This window comes from Megascapheus bottae, chromosome 3 (genome assembly GCF_031878675.1).
Source record: "Megascapheus bottae isolate mThoBot1 chromosome 3, mThoBot2.hap1, whole genome shotgun sequence".
Lineage (NCBI taxonomy): Eukaryota > Metazoa > Chordata > Mammalia > Rodentia > Geomyidae > Megascapheus > Megascapheus bottae.
Window position 1 is genome coordinate 45,606,135 of NC_143511.1, and position 23,110 is coordinate 45,629,244.

The window sequence follows — 23,110 nt, forward strand, 5'->3', positions numbered from 1 at the left end:
AAAAAAAAAGGTTTTGATTACAAATTGAAATTTTATTCTTAATATCTCTAAATTGAATTAGTTAGAAAATAATTTAAGCTTCTCAATGATTACACATATTAAAACACATTGAAGGCTTAATAGATTCAGTTGGGTCTTTTGGATGGAGCTGTGAATTAAAAAAATTTATTGTCAGGGCGATATGAAGAGTGTTATAGTTAACATTTGTAAGGTAGTGACTACATTACTTCTTGGAAACAACATGTTTATCTTTTTTGTTTGTTGTTCTTAATGTACTATGTGAAGTTATTTCTTTTCTTTTTTTTTTCCCCTTATGGTTAATATCATGTGGTTATTGTATCTGGTTTTGTTACCTGGTATATTGCATATAGGTTTATTTGTTTATTTGAAATAGGGAAGGGAAGGGGGAAAACAAGATGATTTGGAGGGTTAGAGGGAGAGAAAGGGGGACAAATACACGAGAACGGATATCAGTGTTCGAGAAGTAATGCACCTGACGAATGTAACTGTAACCCCCCTATACATTTTCCTGACAATAAAATACAATAAAAATTTAAAAATATCATTCACATATAAAAAAGAAGGTTGTTACCCCTTCCAATGTTTTTCTCCTACTTTTCCTTCCCCTGCCATCTCCCAGGTTGTAAAGTTCATTTTCAACACATTTTTTTGTGAATATTGCTTTTCCTGACAATAAAATACAATAAAAATTTAAAAAATAACATTCACATATAAAAAAGAAGGTTGTTACCCCTTCCAATGTTTTTCTCCTACTTTTCCTTCCCCTGCCACCTCCCAGGTTGTAAAGTTCATTTCCAACATATTTTTTTGTGAATATCGCTGTTACATTGTTTTACCTGTTGTTTCATCATCTTGTTTTTCCTCTTTCCTTCCCTAATTTGAATAAACAAATAAATGCATATACAATATACCAGGTACCAAAATCAGATATAGTAACAACAGGAGATAAACCATAAGTGAAAAACAACAAAGAAATAACTTCACATAGTGTATTAAAAACAATAACCACAAAGATAAACCTCTTGTTTCCATATGCTGCAGTTCATTTTGCTTTGCATCATCCTACATGGTCCTATGCACATATAGCTGTGAATTTTGATAACTGCTTTTCTTGAAGCAGGAGAATCTTCACTGTTCAGTTGGTTTTATTAGTACTTGCCTTGTGCTTTAGTCAATGAATTTTTCTTAAGTCCCTCATTTCTTAAGATTTGTTTTCTGCCACTCAGTAATATTTAGTTATAGCTTTAGGAGAGACCTTATATTGAAAAGGGAATTTTAGTTCTCTGGAGGATTTACTTAAAGAATGTTTTATTCTCTAAAGAACTTGTGATTGAAAATAGTCAAGTGTATATATTTTCCCCTGTACTTTGGGGGGTTACTTTTTATATAATAATAATGATTGCTAGGGTTAGATAATATTTTGAAAATAGATTTGATTGTTATACTTTGTAGTGAAGTTAATGTTTCTTGATAATAGTTTTGCTTCAAATTTCCTATTAGTTTTGCTTTAGGATGTGTTTCTGATTTGGTAGGAGGTCTTCAAAATGAATGGACTAATATTCTATTTTGAGGTTTTAATAAAAATTGATGACTTGCAAGTAGTATTTATGTTATGAACATTATTTTGCTGCTATATACATTACTTTTTCAATCTCTTTATGCCTCTTTCCTTCTTCATATCCTCTTTTACTCCACTCTGGTTGTACTAGGGATTGAACCCAGGGCCTCATAATTGCTGGGCAACCACTCTAATACATGAATCCATGAACCATGCCCTCATCTTCTGTATTTCTGGTTTTTTTTTGTCTTTTCTTTTTTAGTACTGGGGATCAAACCCAGGATGTGTTTTGCCACTGAGCTACATCCCAGCCCTCATCTTTTGTATTTCTTAATCACCCTTAAAATTTAATATTATTTAATTTAATTTAATTCTTCAATTAGGTTTATTTGTGTTTTTAATGATTATAGCTTGAGACTGGCTTACTAAATTTGTGGAACAGTCTTAAAGCTTTTTCATTAAGCTTTAAAATTTTCATTTTCGTATACATGTATAAAGTTTGGAAAGTCACACTGAGACTTTATTTTGACCTGAGGGTAAAGTTAAAATGGTAATGTGTGTGTGTGTGTGTGTGTGTGTGTGTGTGTGTGTGTGTGTATGTGTGTATGACAGAAGAGGGAAACAGAGAGAGAGGAAAAAGAAGGAAGAGGAGAAGGAGAAAAAGGAAGGGAAGGAAGGAAAGGAGGGGAGAGAAAGGAAGGAGGGAGAACAAAAAGGGGCATCTTATTATTGTGATATGTAGTATCTCGGAAAAGACTCAAGTGTTGAAGGTTTGGTCCCTGGCTGGTATCTCTAGTCATTGAGAGGTGATTCAGTCATGAAGATCCTGATCTAATCAACAGATTAATATGGTAATATATTCATAGTTTAGTGGCATTATAGGAAGGCAATGGAGACTTACAGAGCTATAGCCTTAGTTGGAGGGAAATAGATCAATAAAGAGATATCCTTGGGGACTCTGCCTTGTCTCTGGCCCTTACGTGTTCCTCTCTGATTCCTAGCTGCAGTCTCCCTGTTATAAGCACCCACTGTCATGATATTCTGCCTAGATCTATTACAATAGTGCTGGTCAACCATGGTCTGAAAACTCTGAAATCATGAGTTAATAAAGCGTCCCCATAAAGTATTTCTTTCAGGTATTCGTTGTGACATTACTGTGGCACACAGTTTTCTGATCTTTAAATATTTTGATGTTTTTAGTTCTCTGTCTACATGGCCTGTTGATTCACCAAGTAGTATTTTGCTGCAGGGTTGGGTGATTAGGAAGTCATACGCATGTCATCTGCATAGCTAATATAGCATTAGGGGACTTTTATTTATAATGTTATAAACCACATAAATAATGTTTAAGGCAAAAAATGAGTCATTTTATCTTAATATTTAACCTAAACTTACTTTCTTTTTTTTTGTCAGTAATGTGGCTTGAATTCTGGGCCTGGGTGCTTTTCCTGAGCTCTTCAGCTCAAGGATAGAGCTCTACCACACCGCCATTTCCAATTTTTTGATGATTAATTGGAGATAAGAGTCTCACAGACTTCAATGCCTGGGCTGGCTTTGAACCATGATCTTCAGATCTCAACCACCTGAGTAGCTAAGATTATATGTGTGAGCCACTGGCACTGGGCAACCTTTTTTTTTTCTGTACTGGTACTAGGACTTGAACTTGTCTTTTCTGTCTTGGTTGCCTTTTCCTCTCAAGACTAGTATTCTACCACTTGAGCCACAGCTCCACTTACAGCTTTAAAAATTTTTTTTTTTTTTTGCCAGTCCTGGGCTTAAGCTCAGGTCCTGAGCACTATCCTTGGACTTTCTCAAGGCACTACCACTTGAGCCTCAACACCAGTTCCGGCTTTTTTTCTATGTATGAGGTGCCGAGGAATTGAACCTGGGTCTTCGTGTATGCTAGGCAAGCACTAGGCCAAACTCCCGGCCCTGAACTTGGATTTTTAGCTTTTAAGCTCCAATGTAGCTAGGATTACTGCCATGAGTTACTTGCATGCAGTCTTTGTAGAACAATATTGATTTAATAGTTTTCTACTGATAACATATACTTTATTTAACTAAATCTTTAGGCTAGCTACTGTCTTTTTTCTAGGTATACACCAGTAAATGAAAATAAGAGTCTTCCCCTGTAGAAATTGAATTCTTTGAGATGCATTAATAAAACTACTCAAAAGTAGAACATTACTATAATAAATGCTGAAAAGAATATGAGGGGTCACAGTTACATTTGCTAGACAGAGGGTATATCACTTCTCACACATTGACACCCCCTCTCATGGTTTTGTCCCCACTTCCCTCCCCCTACTTCCTCCCAATCATCTTGTTTTCCCCACTTCCCTCCTCCACCCCCTCCCAATCATCTTGTTTTCCCTCTTTCCCTTTCCTATTTCAAATAAACAAATAAATGTATATACAATATACCAGGTAACAAAGTCAGATACTGTAATAATATGATATTAACCAAAGGGCAACAAAAGAGAAGAGAAATAACATTAGTACATTAAGAACAACAATCACTCAAGATCAAGCTCTTGTTTCCACATCCTGGAGATCCTTTCATTTAGTCTCATTCTATATGGCCTTATGTATGTAGGTTTTGAGTTACTGTAGTCCTCTGCTAGGAGAGTCCTAGGTTTGTGCTAATTATTACAAATGAGGGAAACCATTGAGCCTATGTTCCTTTGGGTCTGGCTTACTTCACTTAATATGATTTTTTCTAAGTCTTTCCATTTCCCTACAAATGGGGCGATGTCATTCTTTCTAATGGCAGCGTAGAATTCCATTGTGTATAAATATCACATCTTCTTGATCCACTCATCAACTGAGGGGCATCTGTGTTGATTCCATATCTTTGCTATGGTAAATAGTGCTGCAATAAACATTGTTGTGCTAGTGGCTTTAGTATGTCCTTGTTTCTGGATGATTAGGTAAATGCCAAGTAGTAGAATTGCTAGGTCACAGGGGAGTTCTATAGTTAGTCTTTTGAGGAACTGTAATACTGCTTTCCATAGTGGTTCAACTAGTTTATACTCCCACCAACAGTGTAGTAGTGATCTCTCCTGGCTACATCCCCACCAGCATCTGTTGTTATTAGATTTCTTGATCATGGCCATTCTAACTGGAGTGAGGTGGAATCTTAAAGTTGTTTTGATTTGCATTTCTTGTATGGCCAAAGATGTGGAGCATTTCTTCATGTGTCTATAGGACATTCATATTTCTTCTTCAGAGAAGTCTAAGATAGATTCTTATATCCAATTAAGCAGCAAAAAGGTAGAAGTAGAGGTGTGGTTCAAGTTGTAGAGTGCCATCTTTACATAAAATATCCAAGGGAGAGCATGAGGCCTTGAATTCAGGGCCCAGTGTTGGTACCAAAAAGAAATTATTAATTTCACATACCAGAGTAAGCCCCTGCCCCCTTTTCTTTCTTCTCTCCTTTTAAGTGCTACGATTGAACCCAGGGCCTTGAGTATGCTAGGTCAGTACTCTTTTTTTTTTTTTAAATTTTTTTTTGCCAGTCCTGGGGCTTGAACTCAGCCTAACCACTGTCCTTGGGGTTTCTCAAGGCTAGAGCTCTACCACTTGAGCCAGAGCACCACTTCCAGCTTTTTCTATGTATGTAGTACTGAGGAATCAAACCTGGGTCTTCGTGCATGCAAGGAAGCACTCTACCACTAGGCCAAACTTCCGGCCCCCTGACAGTTTTTTTAATCAATATGGTACTGCAGATGCAGATTTACTTTATCATTTAAATTAAACACATTAACTTATACCTTGATGTTTGGATACTATTTGCTAATTTGGAGGCATATTTTCACAAAATTAAGAGGTTACAAAGACTCAATAGATCACGGTGATTTAAAAGAGTAGGATTTATTTAGGACTTGAGCTTGAGCTTAGCTGTGTAATGCATGAATGGGAATGTAAAGGTTTTGAAATTTCTTTTGATTTTTAAAATTTATTATCTTCTGACCACACTTGGTCAAAGCCACATGTAAGAAATCTGTAAATAAAATGAGCTTACTGTATATAGTATCTGGCTATTATCACTTAGTAGTATTTGCCTTCAGGTAACTCTTACTTACATTTTATTTTCTCCAACAGAACAAGAGTAGTAATGTTAGAAATTCTGATATTGAAGAAAAGCCTTAAGGTGCATTCTTGTTTTTTTTGATAATCCTGGGGCTTTAATTTTGGGCCTGGTGTTGTCCCTGGGCTCCTTTTGCTCAAGGTTAAAGCTCTACCACTTTGAGCCACAACACCACTTCTGGCTTTTTCTGTGATTATTTGGAGATAAGAGTTTCTTGGACTTTCCTGCTTGGGCTGGCTTCCAATTGCAGTCCTTAGATCTCAGCCTCCTGAATAGCTAGGATTACAGATAGAAGCCACCAGTGCCTGGCAAGACTGCTGTACTTTAATAATTTAATTTTGTTCTGCAGTATTTATTCTTCCATTTCTTCTTCACAAATAAACGTTGTTTCATGAGTACTTCTGTCTAATTAGCTTTTCAGCAAGTGTATGTTTCTCTCATTGAAACAACAAAACTCTTCTTTGACTTCACTTACCAAGAACGGCTGTATGAAGTTTTATTTCTACTTAACTTTCACTCGATTAGAAAAAAAGGACACATGTTCAATTGAAGCCTTAAACGTTAACATATTATAAAAAAGAGGCTTATCCTTTCTTCCTACTTATTCCAGTCTGTGTGGACTGTACTACTGTGAAACAAATTTTATCAAAGTTACTATGACCTTTCTGGGGGCACCACACATAATTGACAACTCTTTCCTTGAAATGACATCATATCTTTCTGTTTTTTTCCTCCTCCTCTTTTGATCATCATGGTTTGCTAAGAAATGCTGGAGTTCTTAAGAATTTGTCCTAGGCTCTTTTACTTTTCTTCACACACTCTAAAGGCAAGTTTCAGATAATATCTATAGATGATTCCCAAATTTATATCTGGATTCTGGGCTTTGCATTAGTATGTTTAGTTACTTTTGCTATTTCTACTTTATTTGTTCTTTCATTTACTCACATATAGTCACTTAAGACCTGATATTTATAAGGATTGTAGTGGAGCTAGACGTGTGTTACATATCTGACCAAAACAGAATTCATAATTCGCATCCTCTGCTTAAGAAAATAAGCAAACAGGGGAGGGAAATGGGTACCAAGACATGTGAAAGGGTATCAATGTACGTGAATTAATCCACCTTCTATCTGGCAAATATCATGTAACCCTTTTACTAATTACAATAAAAAATGCAAAAAAAAAAAAAAAGAAAATAAGCAAACAGGGGCCGGAGTTTGGCCTAGTGGTAGAGTGCTTGCCTAGCATGCACGAAGACCCGGATTCGATTCCTCGGTACCACATACATAGCAAAAAGCCGGAAGTGGTGCTGAGACTCAAGTGGTAGAGTGCTAGCCTTGAGAAAGTCCAAGGACAGTGCTCAAGCCCTGAGCCCAAAGAAAAAAAACAACAGCAAAAAAACCCCAAAAAAACAAACATAGCTGGGCATGGTGGCTCACTCCTGTAATCCTAGCTACTCAGGAGGCTGAGATCTGAAGATGGCACTTCAAAGCCAGCCCAGGCACAAAGACTGTGTGAGACTCTTATCTCCAAATAATCACTAGAAAACCAGAAGTGGGGCTGTGACTCCAGGGGTCCGGTGGTAGCCCTGAGCTGAAGAGCTCAGGGACAGCGCCAAGGTCCAGAGTTCAAGATCCATGACCCACAAAAAAACCCAAAACAAAACAAAAAAAAGAAAGAAAATAAGGAAACACTATCAACTAGGACTTTTTCTGTATTTCTTATTTTTGTTCAACTGTTGAAATCTACCTTGTTCTTTTATTTTGCAATCCTGGGTTACTCTTGGCTTCTCCCTCCTTTTATCTCAGAACTTCAGCTATCTAATCCAGTGGCATCTAATTAATATCCCTAAATGAAATGTCTCTAAGGTCTGGCCATTATATTTTCTGTCTTCCCAATACACCTACTATTCTCATGCTACTCCTAGTATCATAAACCAAACTACCATCACTTGACTTGTGAATTAGTTTCTAATTGGTCCTAACTACATTCATGTTCGGCTGCCATCTGGCAACTTGCTATATGGGTGCAAACATGAAGTTTTTTCTTTTTAAAAATTTTTAATTTTATTGTGGGTTGATGTACAGAGGGGTTACAATTACATTCATCAGATAGTGGGTACATTATTTCTTGAACATTATTACCCCTAAACATGAATTTTTAAGTATTTCTTTAATTCACCTGTCTCAGTTTTCCTATCTGTAAAATTTCTTACTGTGAAGATAAGATTTGCTGAGTATAGAATAATGTGAAGTGCTAAATTCTTAGTAAATCATTGTTTTTTTAACTGTATTTTTTTTTGTCTTTCATTTTTGGTAGTGGGGATCGAACCTAGAACAAAGCAAGCGCTTTGCCACTGAGCTACATCCCAGTCCTCTTAGTAAATTATTGAGACTTTTTCACATTGTACATTAAGCAAAATAAGATATGATTAAGACAAAAAAGATTTTATTAGATTTGAATAGACTAATATCTTACTGATATTTACTTGTATTATATATATTTGCACTGATATTGTAGCCCTTTCAGTATGTGATCTTATTATGTGTGATTTTTTTTTTTAATTAAAAGGCTAAGAAGCACCAAGCCTTCCTAGTAGAGACATGTGAAAATAATGTGAAAGAACTGGAATCGATCTTGGGCAGTTTTACTGTGTCGGGCCAGTGGATATCAGGTTAGTTGAAGGTATAAAATGACAGATGCATCTGTCAATGTTCCAAAGTCACTACATTTTGGGAATTCTGCAGATGCTTCATATAGTCCCTCATCTCAACATGTTTTGATTTGATGACATGATAAGAGCAGTTCTCACAGCAGTAATTTGGCCTAGCTGGCTGGGAAAGGGTGACGGAGTGTGGACCTGCTGTTGTCCTCCCAGAACTTGATTTACAAGTATTGGGGTCTATATGATTGGACAGATAAGGGCTCACTTGCTGTGTTCTGAATCCAACTGAGAAAAAAAAGTCCTTACAGTATACCTGCAAGGGGAACAGATGTTTCTATCAAACTGAGCCAAATTCTGAGCCAACCTTCAGCAACTTAAAGGTCATACATTTAAAAGGTTATGTAGGACAGAGACTAACTGCATATTTTCTAATGTTGCTTTCTAAACTGAATCTTGCCTTCATTTTCTACTATCTCTCTCTATATATGACTATATAACTATATATGACTATATATAGTCATATGTACATGTATATACATTTATACTTATACACACACACACACACACACACACACACATACACACACACAGACATTTGCCAGATAAGAGTGCTTAGACAAAATATTTTGGTTTGTGTTTTAGTTTACTTAGTATAATCAAGAACTGTAACAAGCCTGTAACTGGAGCCTGCTCTAGTAGCTCAAGCCTGTAATCTTAGCTACTCAGGAGGCTGAGTTCTGACGATCATGGTTCAAAGCCAGCCCAGGCACTAAAGTCCGAGAGACTCTTACTAATTAACCACCAGAAAACCGGAAGTGGTGCTGTGGCTCAAGGGTAGAGTGTTAGCCTTGAGCTGAAGAGATCAGGGACAGCACTCAGACCCAGAGTTCAACCCCCATGACAGACAAGAAAAAAAACTGTAACAGTTTTCTATTAGGCAGAAATATTTTGGGAACTAACAAAAACATTAGTTACCAAATGAATTCTGTTCACAATTTCTGCTTAATTTTGTTTGATTACACCAGTATATATGCTATACAAATTTTGACTTAATACTTCTTTGTATTTTCATTTTTCTTTTGCCATCCTGTTGCTCTCATATTATTTAGTTGTTTTATGATACAATTATTTTCTTCAAAAGACATATACAATGAAATTGCTTACAGTTTTTTTTTTTTTTCTTTGTGGGTCATGAGGCTTGAAAAAGCTGGGCCTAGGCGCTGTCCCTGAGCTCTTCAGCTCAAGGGTACCCCTGAGCCACAGTCCCACTTCAGGTTTTCTAGTGATTAATTGGAGATAAGAGTCTCAAGTTCTTTAGTAGCTGGGATGGCTTTGAACTGCCATCCTCAGATCTCAGCCTCCTGAGTAGCTAGGATTACAGGCATGAGCCTCCATGCCAGGCTTGAAATTGCTTACATTTTAAAATTGAACCAAATAGTAATTTAGCAAATGAGATCTTTGAAAGGATCTGATCAAGGCCTATATTTTACCTTGTATATCTATAGATTTCTGTTGGTGAACAGTAGGAAATCTAGTTTGCTTTGCTACTTTTGTTTTTGTTTGTTACAGTTGGTCCTAGGCTTGAACTCTGGGCCTGAGTGTTGTCCCTGAGCTCTTCAGCTCAAGGCTAACTAACACTCTACCAATTGAGCTACAGTGCCACTTTGTTTTTTTGTTTTTTTTGTCTGCTCTTTTTCCTTCAAATGTTTATGGCAGTGATTTTACTAAATTAATGAGTAACTTCCTTTTTTTATTTAAACATTTTCCTTTTTTTATTTAAACATTTCCCCAAAGCATTAGAATTTCATGGTTTTACTACTTGTGGGAAAATGTAAGCATATAAAATTAATATTAAAAATCTAAGTATCCAGTTTTCAATTATATTTGGTAATGCTTTGGAGGTAGCCAGATATTGAGGTATATGCCTGTCATTAGAGCTACCAAGGCAGGAGGACAATGAATTTGAGGCTTGTTTAGGAAAAGTTATGGAGACTATTAAAAAAAAATTCAAAAAACAACCAACCCAAAAGGGCTGGAGGAGTGGCTCAAGAGATAGAGCTGGGAAAGTTCCCAGCATTCATGAGGTTCTAATTTCAGTCCCAGTGAATAAATAAAAGCCAAAAAACTTGTGTTTTTAAAAATCTTTTGCAGTGATACTCTTTTTTTTTATGAATTGAAATGCATCAATGTTTAGTAGGGTTTAGGACCTTTTTAAAATTTAAATGTTATATCTTTTTTTTTTTTTTTTGACAGTCCTGGGCTTGAGCTCAGGGCCTGAGCACTGTCCTTGGACTTTCTCAAGGCTAGAGCTCTACCACTTGAGCCTTTTCTATGTATGTGGTGCCGAGGAATCGAACCCAGGTCTTCATGCATGCTAGGCAAGCACTTTAACCACTAGGCCAAACTCCCGGCCCCTAAATGTTATATCTTATACTTCACTATTATGTTGAGTATTTCTTTAAAGTTGACTACAAAAAGCTAACACTAATGAGGTCAAGTCTCCTGGAATTTTGAAATGCAATTGTTGATAAAATGCTAGTCAAGTTATTACAAAGTCTGTAGAAGAAGAATTGTCTTCTACTTAAGTTTTTCCTTTAGTTTTTATCTTGTAGTAATCATGCCTTTCAACTTTCTAGTTTACCAAGGACTGGTTTCCTGAGTTAATGAATTTAAGATTGCTCTAGAGGTGTCTTTGTTTCTAATATATTGTACCTGGTGTTTATACATTTATCCTCATGGATTCATGGTCCTTATGTCTGTTTTCTTTGTGTCTGTTTACTTCTCTGCATCTAGGCTTCTTTGCCCTCTAACTTCTAGTTGAATTAGCACAATAGCAGTACCATCAGGAGATTCAAAATGTGTAAGAAGAAAGAAATCAGGATATATATGTGTTCTGACATCTGTGCTTCAGTGCATTCTGAAAGGAACTTCATTTTATTTTCAATATCTATTCTTATCAAATAAGCCCTCTTATTTTTTTTTTAAATCAATGTGACTCTTATTAGACTATGGTAACAATATACCCTTCATATGGCTCTCAGGTTTAGATATACATTTTTTCTACTCTTTTCTTTCATTGGTCCCTTGCCATGTATTATTGGTTCTATTAGTTTGTTCATATTTCTGTAAGTATTTTCATTAGATCCTCTTCCAGTGAATTGTTCTGAGTGTTCCACCTTTTGTTTTGTTTTGTTTTTTGGCTGGTCGTGGGACTTGAACTCTGGGCCTGGGTGCTATCCATGAACTCTTCAGCTCAAGGCTATTCCCTACCCCTTTAGCCACAGCATCACTTCCTCCACTGAATTGCATACCTGTTTGGGTTTTGGTTTCATTCCTTCTTTATTAATAGCCTTCTATTACAATGTTATCTGCTTTTGCTTTTATCTTCAGTTAATCACAGAAAAAGCCAGAAGTGATGTTGTGGCTCAAAGTAATAGAGCATTAACTTCGAGCAAAAGGAGTCTAGGGACAGTGCCAGGCTGAGAGTTCAAGCCCCAGGACTGGCAAAACAAAACAAAACAAAATGCAAAAAGCCCCTCCAAACAAAAAAAAAACCACAAAACACATCTATCCCCCATATATACACTTGAAACGTTCCCAAGATGCTCTCCCAGTGGATGTCTAAAAGCATAGACAGTACTGAACTGTGTACACACACACACACACACACACACACACACACTCACACACTGTGTTTTCTGAACTCACATATCTATGAATGAAATCTGACATATAAACAAGGCATAGCAAAAGATTAACAACAATAACATAAATAGAACTATAACAGTATTTGATAGCAATATATATATATATATATATATGGTATGTATATACTGGGACATGATAAATTAGATAAGTCTCTGGAATCCACACACTGAGGCCATAGAGTAGTTATATGCATAGGAGTAGATGACAAAGGCCCAATAACTATATGCATATGGTCATATAAAATAACATTTTATAAAATGAACTCCAAGAAAGGGAAACAGGAGACTTTTGTCTTCTAGTGTTGCCTTCAATTTCTTAAAAATTTTATAGTTATTTCTAGATTTTTTTCCTTTTCTTTTTCCTTTTTTTTTCAGTTGTGGTGCTTGAACTCAGGGCCTGGATGCTGTCCCCAAGCTCTTTTTCTCAAGGCCAGTGCTCTACCACTTTAAGTCACAGCCCCGCTTTTGGTTTTTAAGTAGTTATTTGGAGATATGAGTCTCACCAGATGGCTTCTAACTGCAGTCCTCAGATCTCATCCTCTGGAGTAGCTAGTATTACAGGTGTGAACACCAACATCTGGCTTTCTTTGTCTTTTTTTTTTTTTTTGCCAGTCCTGGGCTTGAGCTCAGGGCCTGAGCACTGTCCTTGGACTTTCTCAAGGCTAGAGCTCTACCACTTGAGCCTCAGCACCACTTCCGACTTTTTTCTATATATGTGGTACGGAGGAATCGAACCCGGGTCTTCATGCATGCTAGGTAAGCACTTTAACCACTAGGCCAAACTCCCGGCCCCTTTCTTTGTCTTTTTATATTTCCTTCTCCCCTCCTCCTCCTCCTCCTCCTCCTCCTCCTCCTCCTCCTCCTCCTCCTCCTCCTCTTCCTCCTCCTCCTCCTCCTCCTTCTCCTTCCTCCTCTTCTTCTTGACTTGTTATTCTTTATTAAATTTCCGGGGTGGGGGTGGGGGAAGGGAAATGGGGACCAAGACATGAGAAAGGGTATCCATGTATGTGAACTAGTGCACCTTCTATCTGGTGAATATAATGTACCCCTTCTATTACTTACAATAAAAAATATGAAGAAAAATTTCCAAGGTTTACTCTAAATGCCTAAGTCACATGCTGCATGAAATAATGTACAGATGATTTGCTGCTACACATAAGAAGCATATTTAGCATAAGTCTGGCCAAAGGAACTAACTCTACAATTTAAGTGATATACTAGTTTTAGTTGATCTGTAAGACCCACTGTCACTCAACCTAGGCAGGTTGACTGAAACACTGCTACAATGACATTTAGGGGTTACTGTAGCTCTTTAACAAGTTCTGACGTCAATCATTAAACCAAGTACAACGAAAAGATCATGTATTATTTATCTTTAATTACCTTAAGTCTTATGGCCACATCATTTATAATCCCTTTCTCTAAGAAGTTGACAAAAAGCACCACTATCATCACACATACACAGTAGCTCTATCTTTTTGTGTTTCTGAATAGCTGCATAAAGAAAATCCCAAATTATAACTTTGTCTTAGTAAAGAATTAAAAACAAACTTGGTATTGTATCTATCACGGGCACTTTAAAAAACATCTGAACTTAACAAACCAACTGTAAAATGGGACAAGTGTTAAATATTCTTTATTTGACATTTATACATAAGCGATACCAAAATACCTTTCAATAAGTAAAAGGCAGATTTCAGAGACAGGAAATTCTAATTAAATTGGCCCAGACAATTTGGTATAGTCAAAAATATAAATTGCCAGGGCCGGGAGTTTGGCCTAGTGGTAGAGTGCTTGCCTAGCATGCACGAAGACACGGGTTCGATTCCTTGGTACCACATACGTAGCAAAAAGCCAGAAGTAGTGCTGTGGCTCAAGTGGTAGAACTGTAGCCTTGAGAAAATCCAGGGACAGTGCTCAGGACCTGAGCCCAAGCCCAGGACTGGCGAAAAAAAGAAAAAAATATATATATACACATTGCCTCATCTTCAACCATTGCCTTTAGCAGGTTAATGATCACAAATTCAAACAGGTTAATTTTACTTGATGCTGAAACAGTAAAAGGATTCCCCCAATATTTAAAGATGTTCTCATAATTAGCTGTATAAATCTGAATATAAAACCAATCTTTGACACATGTGGAGATGATATTACTCCCTATCTTGCAGAAAAATTTAACATTAGTAAGTTCAATCATATCACAGAATGGGGGGTGGGAAATGACAGCATATTTTTTCAAAGATCATAAGCAGGTTTTACTTAAATGCAAAAATATTCTGTCTGCTATTCATGATCTGAAATCTGGTTATTAGAGATCAATTGAATTACTGTACACATTAAAAAGCCATGAGACATTTGTTTTGCAATAAATAGATAAGGCAGTGCTATTACTCATTTGGAGCTTTTTTGAGATAAGCTATCAGATCTGTCCTTTCACCCTTCTTAATGCCAGGGAAGATCACTTTTGTTCCAGGGATGTACTTTTTGAGATTCTCCAAGTATTCCATTAGTGTATCCTCTCCCCAGGTGATGCCTTTGTTCTTGTTGGCATCTGTGTAAGTGAATCCAGTTACTTGACCTGTCTTCTGACCACATAGACCATGGAGGTTAGGCCCAGTCGTGCTTGCCTCCCTTTTCAACGATGTAGCACTGGACACATTTCCTTCTCCTCCTCCTTGTCCTCCTCCTCATCTTCTTCTTCTTCCTTTTTTGTTATTGTGATGTCTGTTTTCTTTATTGGATTTTTTGGAATTGGATTACAACCAACTCGCATTGGGCATACTTCTGAACAAAAATCTTTAGATGCCCTGCTCTCTCATATTGCCTCTTCTTTCTTTCTTATTTATTTATTTGCCAGTCCTGGGCTTGGGCTCAGGGCCTGAGCACTGTCCCTTGATTTTCTCAAGGCTAGGGCTCTACCACTTGAGCCACAGCACCACTTCTGGTTTTTTGCTACGTATGTGGTACCAAGGAATCGAACCTGGGTCTTCGTGCATGCTAGGCAAGCACTCTGCCACTAGGCCAAACTCCCGGCCCTATTTTTTTTCTTTTCTTTTTGTTGGTCCTGTGGCTTGTACTCAAGGGATGAGCTCTGTTCCTGAGCCTCTCTGTGCTCAAGCCTAGTACTCTGCAAATTGAGCCACAGTGCCCTTTTGCATCTGTTAATTTTATTAATTCAGGTCTCTCTTTTGTTAATTTTGTTAAGGGATTGTCAATCTTAATTATATTTTTGAAGAACCAACTCTATTTCATCAATGATTTGTATTGATCTTTTAGTATGTATTTGATTAATTTCTGTCATGATCTTAATTTTTGTCTTATTGCATTTATGTTTTGAGTTGTTCTTGTTTTCTAAGAGGCTGACATGTACCATCAGGTCATTTATTTGAGAATTCCATATGTCTTTAATTTAGAAACTCATAGCTGCAAGGTTTTACTTTGCATTTTCTATGTCCCAAAAATTCCCATAATTTGAGTTTTCAATTTTATTTGATTTAGGAGTATTTTTATTTCCTTACTTATTTCTTCATTGATTTCCTAATCATTCAAGTGACAATTCACTCTCAGTGTGTTTCAATATTTCTAGCAGTTTCTCTTGTTGGTTTCTAGTATTCTTTTTTTTATAAAAGTCTATTAAGATTAAGATGTTATTTCAGTTTTCTTGTGTTTGTTAAGATTTTTTTTTTGCCAGTCACGGTCTTGAGCTCAGGGCCTGAGCACTGTCCTTGGACTTTCTCAAGGTTAGAGCTCTACCCCCTGAGCCTCAGCACCACTTCCGGCTTTTTTCTATGTATGTGGTACCGAGGAATCGAACCCAGGTCTTCATGCATGCTAGGCAAGCACTTTAACCACTAGGCCAAACTCCCGGCCTTCTGGCTTTTTTCTATGTATGTGGTACCAAGGAATTGAATCTAGGTCTTGGTGCCTCTTAGGTAAGCACTCTACCACTAGGCCAAACTCCCGGTCCCAAATAAGATGAAACTTACTTTTTTTTTTTTTTTCTCCCAGTCCTGAGACTTGAACTCAGGATCTGAATACTGTTCTTGGGCTTTCTCAAGGTTAGAAATCTACCACTTGAGCCACAGTGCCACTTCCGGCCTTTTCTATGTATGTGGTACTGAGGAATTGAACTCAGGTCTTTGTGTATGATAGGCAAGCGCTCTATCTCCCGGCTGTTAAGATTTTTTTGTACCTGTTCTCTGGCTTAAACTCAGGGCCTAGGTATTTTTTTTTCCTCATATATTTTTTATTGTAATTAATAGAAGGGTTACATTATATTCACCAGATAGAAGGTACATTACTTCACAAACATTGTTACCCTTTCTCATGCCTTGGTCCCCATTTCCCTTCCCCCACCCCCACCCCTCATCTTGTTTCCCCCCTTTCTTATTCTATTTCAAATAACCGAATAGGCATATATACAATATAGGAGGTAACAAGGTAAAATACTGTAACAATATGAGATAACCAAGGGACAGCAAAAGAGATGAGAGATAGTACATTAATGTCCCTGAAACTTTTTTAGCTCAAGGCTCGTGCTCTACCACTTGGGCCACAGCTCCACTTGTGGCTTTTTAGTTTTATTTTTTTGTGATTAACTAGAGATCAGAGACTGACAGACTTTCCTGCTGAGGCTGGCTTTGAGCTGTGATCCTCAGATTTCAGCCTCCTGAAGAGCTAGGATTACAGGTGTAAGCAACTTGTACATTTCTAATGTCCAAAAATATGATATATTTTGGAGAAAGATTTATGAGCTTCCGAGAAAAATATATACTTGGCAGGTGTTGGGTGGAATATTCTGTAGATCCAGACATCTAGGTCTATTGATGCAGACATTTTAAGTCCATTTGATTTCTTTCTTTTTTTTTTTGGCCAGTCCTAGGCTTGAGCTCAGGGCCTGAGCACTGTCCTTGAGCTTTCTCAAAGCTAGAGCTCTACCACTTGAGCCTCAGAACTACTTCTGGCTTTTTTCCCCCCTATGTATATAGTACCGAGGAATTGAACCTGGGTCTTATGCATGCTAGACAAGTACTCTACCACTAGGCCAAACTCCTAGCCTGTCCATTTGATTTCTAAATGTGAAGTTTTGTTAATTTTCACATAGATAATTTATATGTTGACAATAATGTGGTATTGAAGTTACCCACTATTATTATGTTGAGGTCTATGTGCAGTTTTATATGTGCAGTTTTGAGTGAGGGTCTTACTTCCATTCTTGGCACATATCTGGACTGTGATTTGCCTACTGTAGGCTTCCTTTCAGAACTGGGATGACAGGTATGTGCTACAACACCCAGCTTCTCTCCATTGAGATGGAATCTTTTGAAATTTTCTAATTGGACTGTCCTTGGACATTTATCCTTTCAATCCCAGCCTGCCTTGCAGCTGGTATGATAGATTGGCATTGTTGTGTCCAGCTATAGGTGAGAAGAGGTCTTTGTGTGTTACAGGTTTCAAACCATGGTCCTGTGGATCTTAGCCTCTCAGATAACTAGGATGTATAAGTATTAGACACTGGTATGCCAGGCTGCATCTTGATTTTCTTTTTCTTTTCTTTTCTTTTTTTTTTTTTTTTTTTTGCCAGTTCTGGGCTTGTGCTCCGGGCCTGAGTACTGTTCTTGGACTTTCTCAAGGCTAGAGCTCTGCCACTTGAGCCTCAGCACCTCTTCCGGCTTTTTTCTGTGTATGTGGTACCAAGGAATTGAACTTGAGTCTGCATGCATGCTAGGCAAGCACTCTATCACTAGGCCAAACTCCTGGCCCTTGATTTTCTTTTGAAACCAATTGACTTTCCATGTGTTTTTGGAGAATTGAGACCATCAATATTCAGAGTTATTACTGAAGTCAACTTAATAATTCCTGTGACTATTTCTGATATGCTTTCCATTTCTTTCTCCATCCTTATTTGTTCATTACTTGTCTAATGAGACTTAATTTACTTTTTCCCCTCCATTTCATAGCTGTGTTTGTCTACTTTTGTGTATGTTAATTAATTCTGCTGGCTTAGTGGTAATCAATTCTGTGGTTTTTCTTTAACAGAGAATATTTTTTATTTCTTCTTTGATTATAAAGGAAAGTTTTATTGGATATAGTTCACTAGACTCAACAGTTATTTTCTTTCAGAGATTGAAATATATCATTCTAAATTCTCCTTGCTTCCAATTTCTGCTGAGAAATCTCTTGTAGATGTCAGTATTATTTCTTTGTTGTATATGTCATGTTTAAAGCATAATATGCATTGGGAATAATTTTTCTGCTCCTATTCGTTTGTTGTCTTAGAAAGCTCATGTACCTCTATGACTTTTCTTAAGATTTTTTTGTTTTGCTGTTATTTTATTGCATATATTTTCTATGCTTTTAGCTTGAATTATTTCTCCTTACTCTATGACTATTCTTCATATGTTTGGTTTTTTAATGGTGTCCCTGAGATCTTATTTATTTTTGACCAGTCCTGGAGCTTGAACTCAGGGCCTGGGCACTGTATCTGAGCTTCTTTTGCTCAAAGCTAGCACTACCACTTGAGCCACAGCACCACTTTTGGCTTTTTCTGTATATGTGGTACTGACGAATCAAACCCAGGGCTTCATGTATGCTAGGCAAGCACACTACTCCTAGACCACATTCCCAGCTCTGTGTCAATACCTTTTAAAACCATATTTCACTTCCAAACAAAGATAATGGTAAACTTATGCTGTGATTAACATGAAATATGTATTCCTTGTGCGACTAAACACATAAAAACTCTTTCCAAAGAGCATCAATAGCCCTTTATCCATTTGTTGGTGACATTCTTTTTTTTCTTTTATCTGTGTTGTGCTCTCTTTGTATTTTTTTTGGGGGGGGTCAGTTGTGGGGCTTGAACTCTTGGCCTGGGTTCTGTCCCTGATCTCTTAAGCTCAAGGCTAGCACTCTACCACTTGTGCCACAGTGCCACTTTGGGTTTTCTGGTGATTAATTGGAGACGAGTCTCAGAGTTTTGTGCTTGGGCTGGCTTTGAACCGTGATCCTCAGATCTCAGTTTCCTGAGTAGCTAGGATTATAGGTATGAGCTACTGGTGCCTGGCTACTTTGTATTTTTTATAACTTAAAAACTGAGTTATAATGTTGTCATTAAAAAGTTTTTTGAGGGTCAAGAGTTTAGCCTAGTAATAAAGTGCTTGCTTAACATGCATAAAGACTTAGGTTTGATTCCTTGGTATCACATACATAGAAAAAAGCTGGAAGTGGTACTGTGGCTCAGATGGCAGATCTCTAGCCTTAAGAAAACCCAAGGACAGTGCTCAGGCCTTGAGTTCAAGACCCAGGATTGGCAAAAGAATTAAACCGTTACTTTGAATTTATGCTACTCCTGCCTTGGACTTCTCAGTGCTAGGATTATAGGTGTATCTTCACATCCAGCTGTTTATTATCAAAACATCTTAGTATTTAATAAGGACTAAGATAAAATTAAAAATATTTGGATAAGGGGCTGGGAGTATAGCCTAGTGGTAAGAGTGCTTGCCTAGCATGCGTGAAGACCGGGGTTCCATTCCTCGGTACCACATACATAGCAAAAAGCTGGAAGTGGTGGTGTGGCTCAAGTGGTAGAGTTCTAGCCTTGAGAAAGGCCAAGGACAGTGTTCAGGCCCTGAGTTCAGTTCCCACAACTGGCCAAAAAATATTTGGATATAAATATATATATGTATATAGATTACAGGAGAAAATTTATATCTCGTTATCCCTTTTTTTGTCTTAAGTGGGACTTGAACTCTGGGCCTGAGCACTAGTGCTCTAGCACTTGAGCCACAGCACCACTTAGAAAATTTTATATCTTATTTGTATTTGGTTATTTGAAATTGGATAGGGAAGGGGGGAAAACAAAATGAGGGGTGGGGGTGGGGGAGGGGAAATGGGGATCAAGACATGTGAAAGGGTATCAATGTATGTGAATTAATGCACTTCCTATCTGGAAAATATCATGTAACCCTTCTATTAATTACAATAAAAATATGAATAAAAAGAAAATTTTTTATCTATTTAGTCCTTTGCTCTTGACTACATGATCATACATTATATTTACAACTTCCTTATTTTATTACATATACTATATTTATTCACTCTGATCAAAGATTTCAGCTGGATATGGGTCCACCCCTGGTTAGGTACTTTAAACTTTTTTTTTTATTTTATTTTTTATTATCAAGGTAATGTATAGAGGGATTACAGTTATATTCACCAGATAGCAGGTGCCTTACTTCTTACACATTGATACCCTTTCTTATGTTTATGTTCCCATTTCCCTCTCCCACATCCTCCCAATCATCTTATTTTCCCCCTTCCCTTTCCTGTTTCAAATAAACAAATAAACATATATACAGTATACCAGATAACAAAGTCAGATACAGTAATAATGTGAGATTAACCAAAGGGCAACAAAAGAGAAGAGAAATAACAGTACATTAAGAACAACAATCACACAAGATAAAGCTCATATCTTAGAGATCCTTTCATTTAGTCTCATCTTATATGACCTTATGTATCTAGGTTTTGTGCTACTGTAAGCCTCTGCTTAGGAGAGTTCTAGGTGTATACTAATTATTGCAAATGAGGGAAACCATTGAGCCTATATTCCTTTGGGTCTGGCTTGCTTCACTTAATATGATTTTTCAAATTTTTCCATTTCCTTACAAATGGGGCAGTGCCATTCTTTCTAATGGCAGCATAGAATTCCATTGTGTATATAGTACTTTAAACTTTTATTCCAAAAGAATCTTTACCATTAAATGTACTCCTTATGTAGATTTGAAGTTGCTTATTAATGATCTTTTATTCTTATCAAAAACATAGAATATAGCATTAACAATCTTGACCATTTTTAGTCTACAGTTCAGTAGTATTGAGTATATTCATATTATTGTGAAGCATATCTCCAGAACTCTTTCATCTTATATATATGAAATTCTGTACTCGTTCAATAACTACATTGGGTTTTTCAGACACACAGAATCAACAGGAGATTATCTGTCTGTCTTCCATTGGCTCATGTGCTTATAGAAGCTTAAAAATCAAGGGCTACCTTTTGGCAAGCTGGAGATCCAGGAGATCTCAAACAAGTCAACAAGGTCCTTGGTACGGATTGACACATTTCTTTTTATTCAAAGTCATTTTATCATGTTAAGGAATAAGTATTTATTTTTTGCTATTTGTATCAATTAGTTGTCAAAAGGGGAGTTCATTTTAATATGTCCATTTATGTATATGGTGCATCTTGATCATTCACCCCCACTGGTTTCCTATTTGTTTTCATGTATGTACATAAAGTATTTTCACTTTATTATCTGTCCTTACTCCTCTTATTTATTTGACCTCTCCCACTGGGAGGGCAAATCTTTATTAATTGTATATTATTGCTTAAGAGGTTTCACCATTGTTATCTCACCCATACATTTACATATTGAAGGAAAATAAAACATAATTTATACTTCAACTAAACATCATTTAAACATTTTTGGATGAGAAAATTTTAGTTTATATAAAATATAAAAATATACAGAGGTCAGTTTTATTCTGAATTGCTGAGTTGCCTTTCATTATAAAAATTAGCACATTTTCTGAATGTTTTCATATGATTTATTCATCACTGGCTTTGTGTAATGGCAAAAGAAAAGAAATACATTTTCATTTTATCTTGTGCAAGAGAACAGTTTAAAAATATATTTGGGTAAGACCTTTAATAAAATTTTTAATGAGCTGTCTTCTCAATTTACAGTCATTACAAAGAACATTGTCTCTTTCACTATTATAATTCAGCTGTTTTGTTCCTGGTTGGAATAAGGATTGTTTCCAGATTACTTTTGGATTATAACTTAAATATTCTGACTGTTTAAAAAAGTCTTGTATCTTTACTTAACATACTGTTTAAATTTACCTTGGTAAATGTCGTAAATTTACTAACATAACTTACCTGATTAAGATACTAAATATTACCAATATTTTTCAGTCTTTCCATTTTTTTCTGTCTTTTTCCATTTCCTCCAAGTTTCATGTTTGAATGATGGATAAATTATCTTATGTAGTTATTTACAATTATCTTTTCATTGATCCTGGGGCTTGAATTTGGGACCAGGGAGTTCTGTCTGAGCTTCTTTGCTCAAGGCTAGTGCTTGACCACTTGAGTCACAGCTCTACTTCTTTTTTTTTATTTTGCCAGTCCTGTGGCTTGAGCTCAAGGCCTGAGCACTGTCCTTGGGCTTTCTCAAGGCTAGCACTCTACCACTTGAGCCATAGCACCCCTTCTGGCTTTTTCTATGTATGTGAGGTGCTGAGGAATTGAACCTGGGTCTTCATGCATGCTGGGCAAGCACTCTTACCACTAGGCCAAACTCCCAGCCCCCCTCACAGCTCTACTTCTGGCTTTTTAGTGGTTCAGTACAGATAAGAGTTGCATAGACTTTTCTGCCCATACTAACTTTGAACTGCCATACTCACTCAGTTCAGAGATCCCAGCCTCTTGAGTAGCTAGGATAATAGGCATGACCTGCTGGCAGCTGGTATTTTGTTTTCTAAATATTAGGTTGTAAATTGTACATGATTAGAGTATGCTGATGTTCATCTAGATGTTTAATGTCTTAAGGTTAGTAAATAGGAATTCAGTAGATTAGTTGAATGAATAGTAAAATATGCAGACTGCTTCTTTAAAAATATCTTTGTTAAAAGTATTTTTTGTATATTAAAATATTTAGATTATGAAATATGAGGAGAAACAATAGAAAGGAAATAAAGTATTTTAATGTATCTTAAAACTAACTTTGATACTTTTTAACACTTGATGAGCAGTAAGATAGCTATTTTTCATTTTGTATAAAAGCTCAGGTTTTGATTATTTTTTAATAATATTTGGAATTTTATTTGATTATATGGCCTTGACTAGCTGAACACATTGAATTTACAGCCCAACTAAGTTAAACTAAATTAAAATACTGAAGTAGTTTGTGTGCATAGTATGCAAATACTATTTTTACAACGAATATCAGCCTTCAGGGTTTTAGACAAAACATGACTTGAGTTATATTCATAATAGCAGATTTATT

The 23,110-nt window shown here is 36.6% G+C and overlaps 1 protein-coding gene and 1 pseudogene across 1 annotated transcript in view; one reads left to right on the forward strand and one right to left on the reverse strand.

The window, feature by feature from the left end:
• Ccdc171 (coiled-coil domain containing 171) overlaps positions 1–23,110 on the forward strand; it is a 304,559-nt gene that overhangs the window by 78,058 nt on the left and 203,391 nt on the right. The window contains exon 11 of the mRNA XM_090330023.1: positions 8,241–8,343. Coding sequence (XP_090186149.1) covers positions 8,241–8,343 — 103 coding nt within the window. The remainder of the gene's footprint in view (positions 1–8,240; positions 8,344–23,110) is intronic.
• Positions 14,429–21,964, reverse strand: LOC150065427 (cytochrome c, somatic pseudogene; annotated as a pseudogene).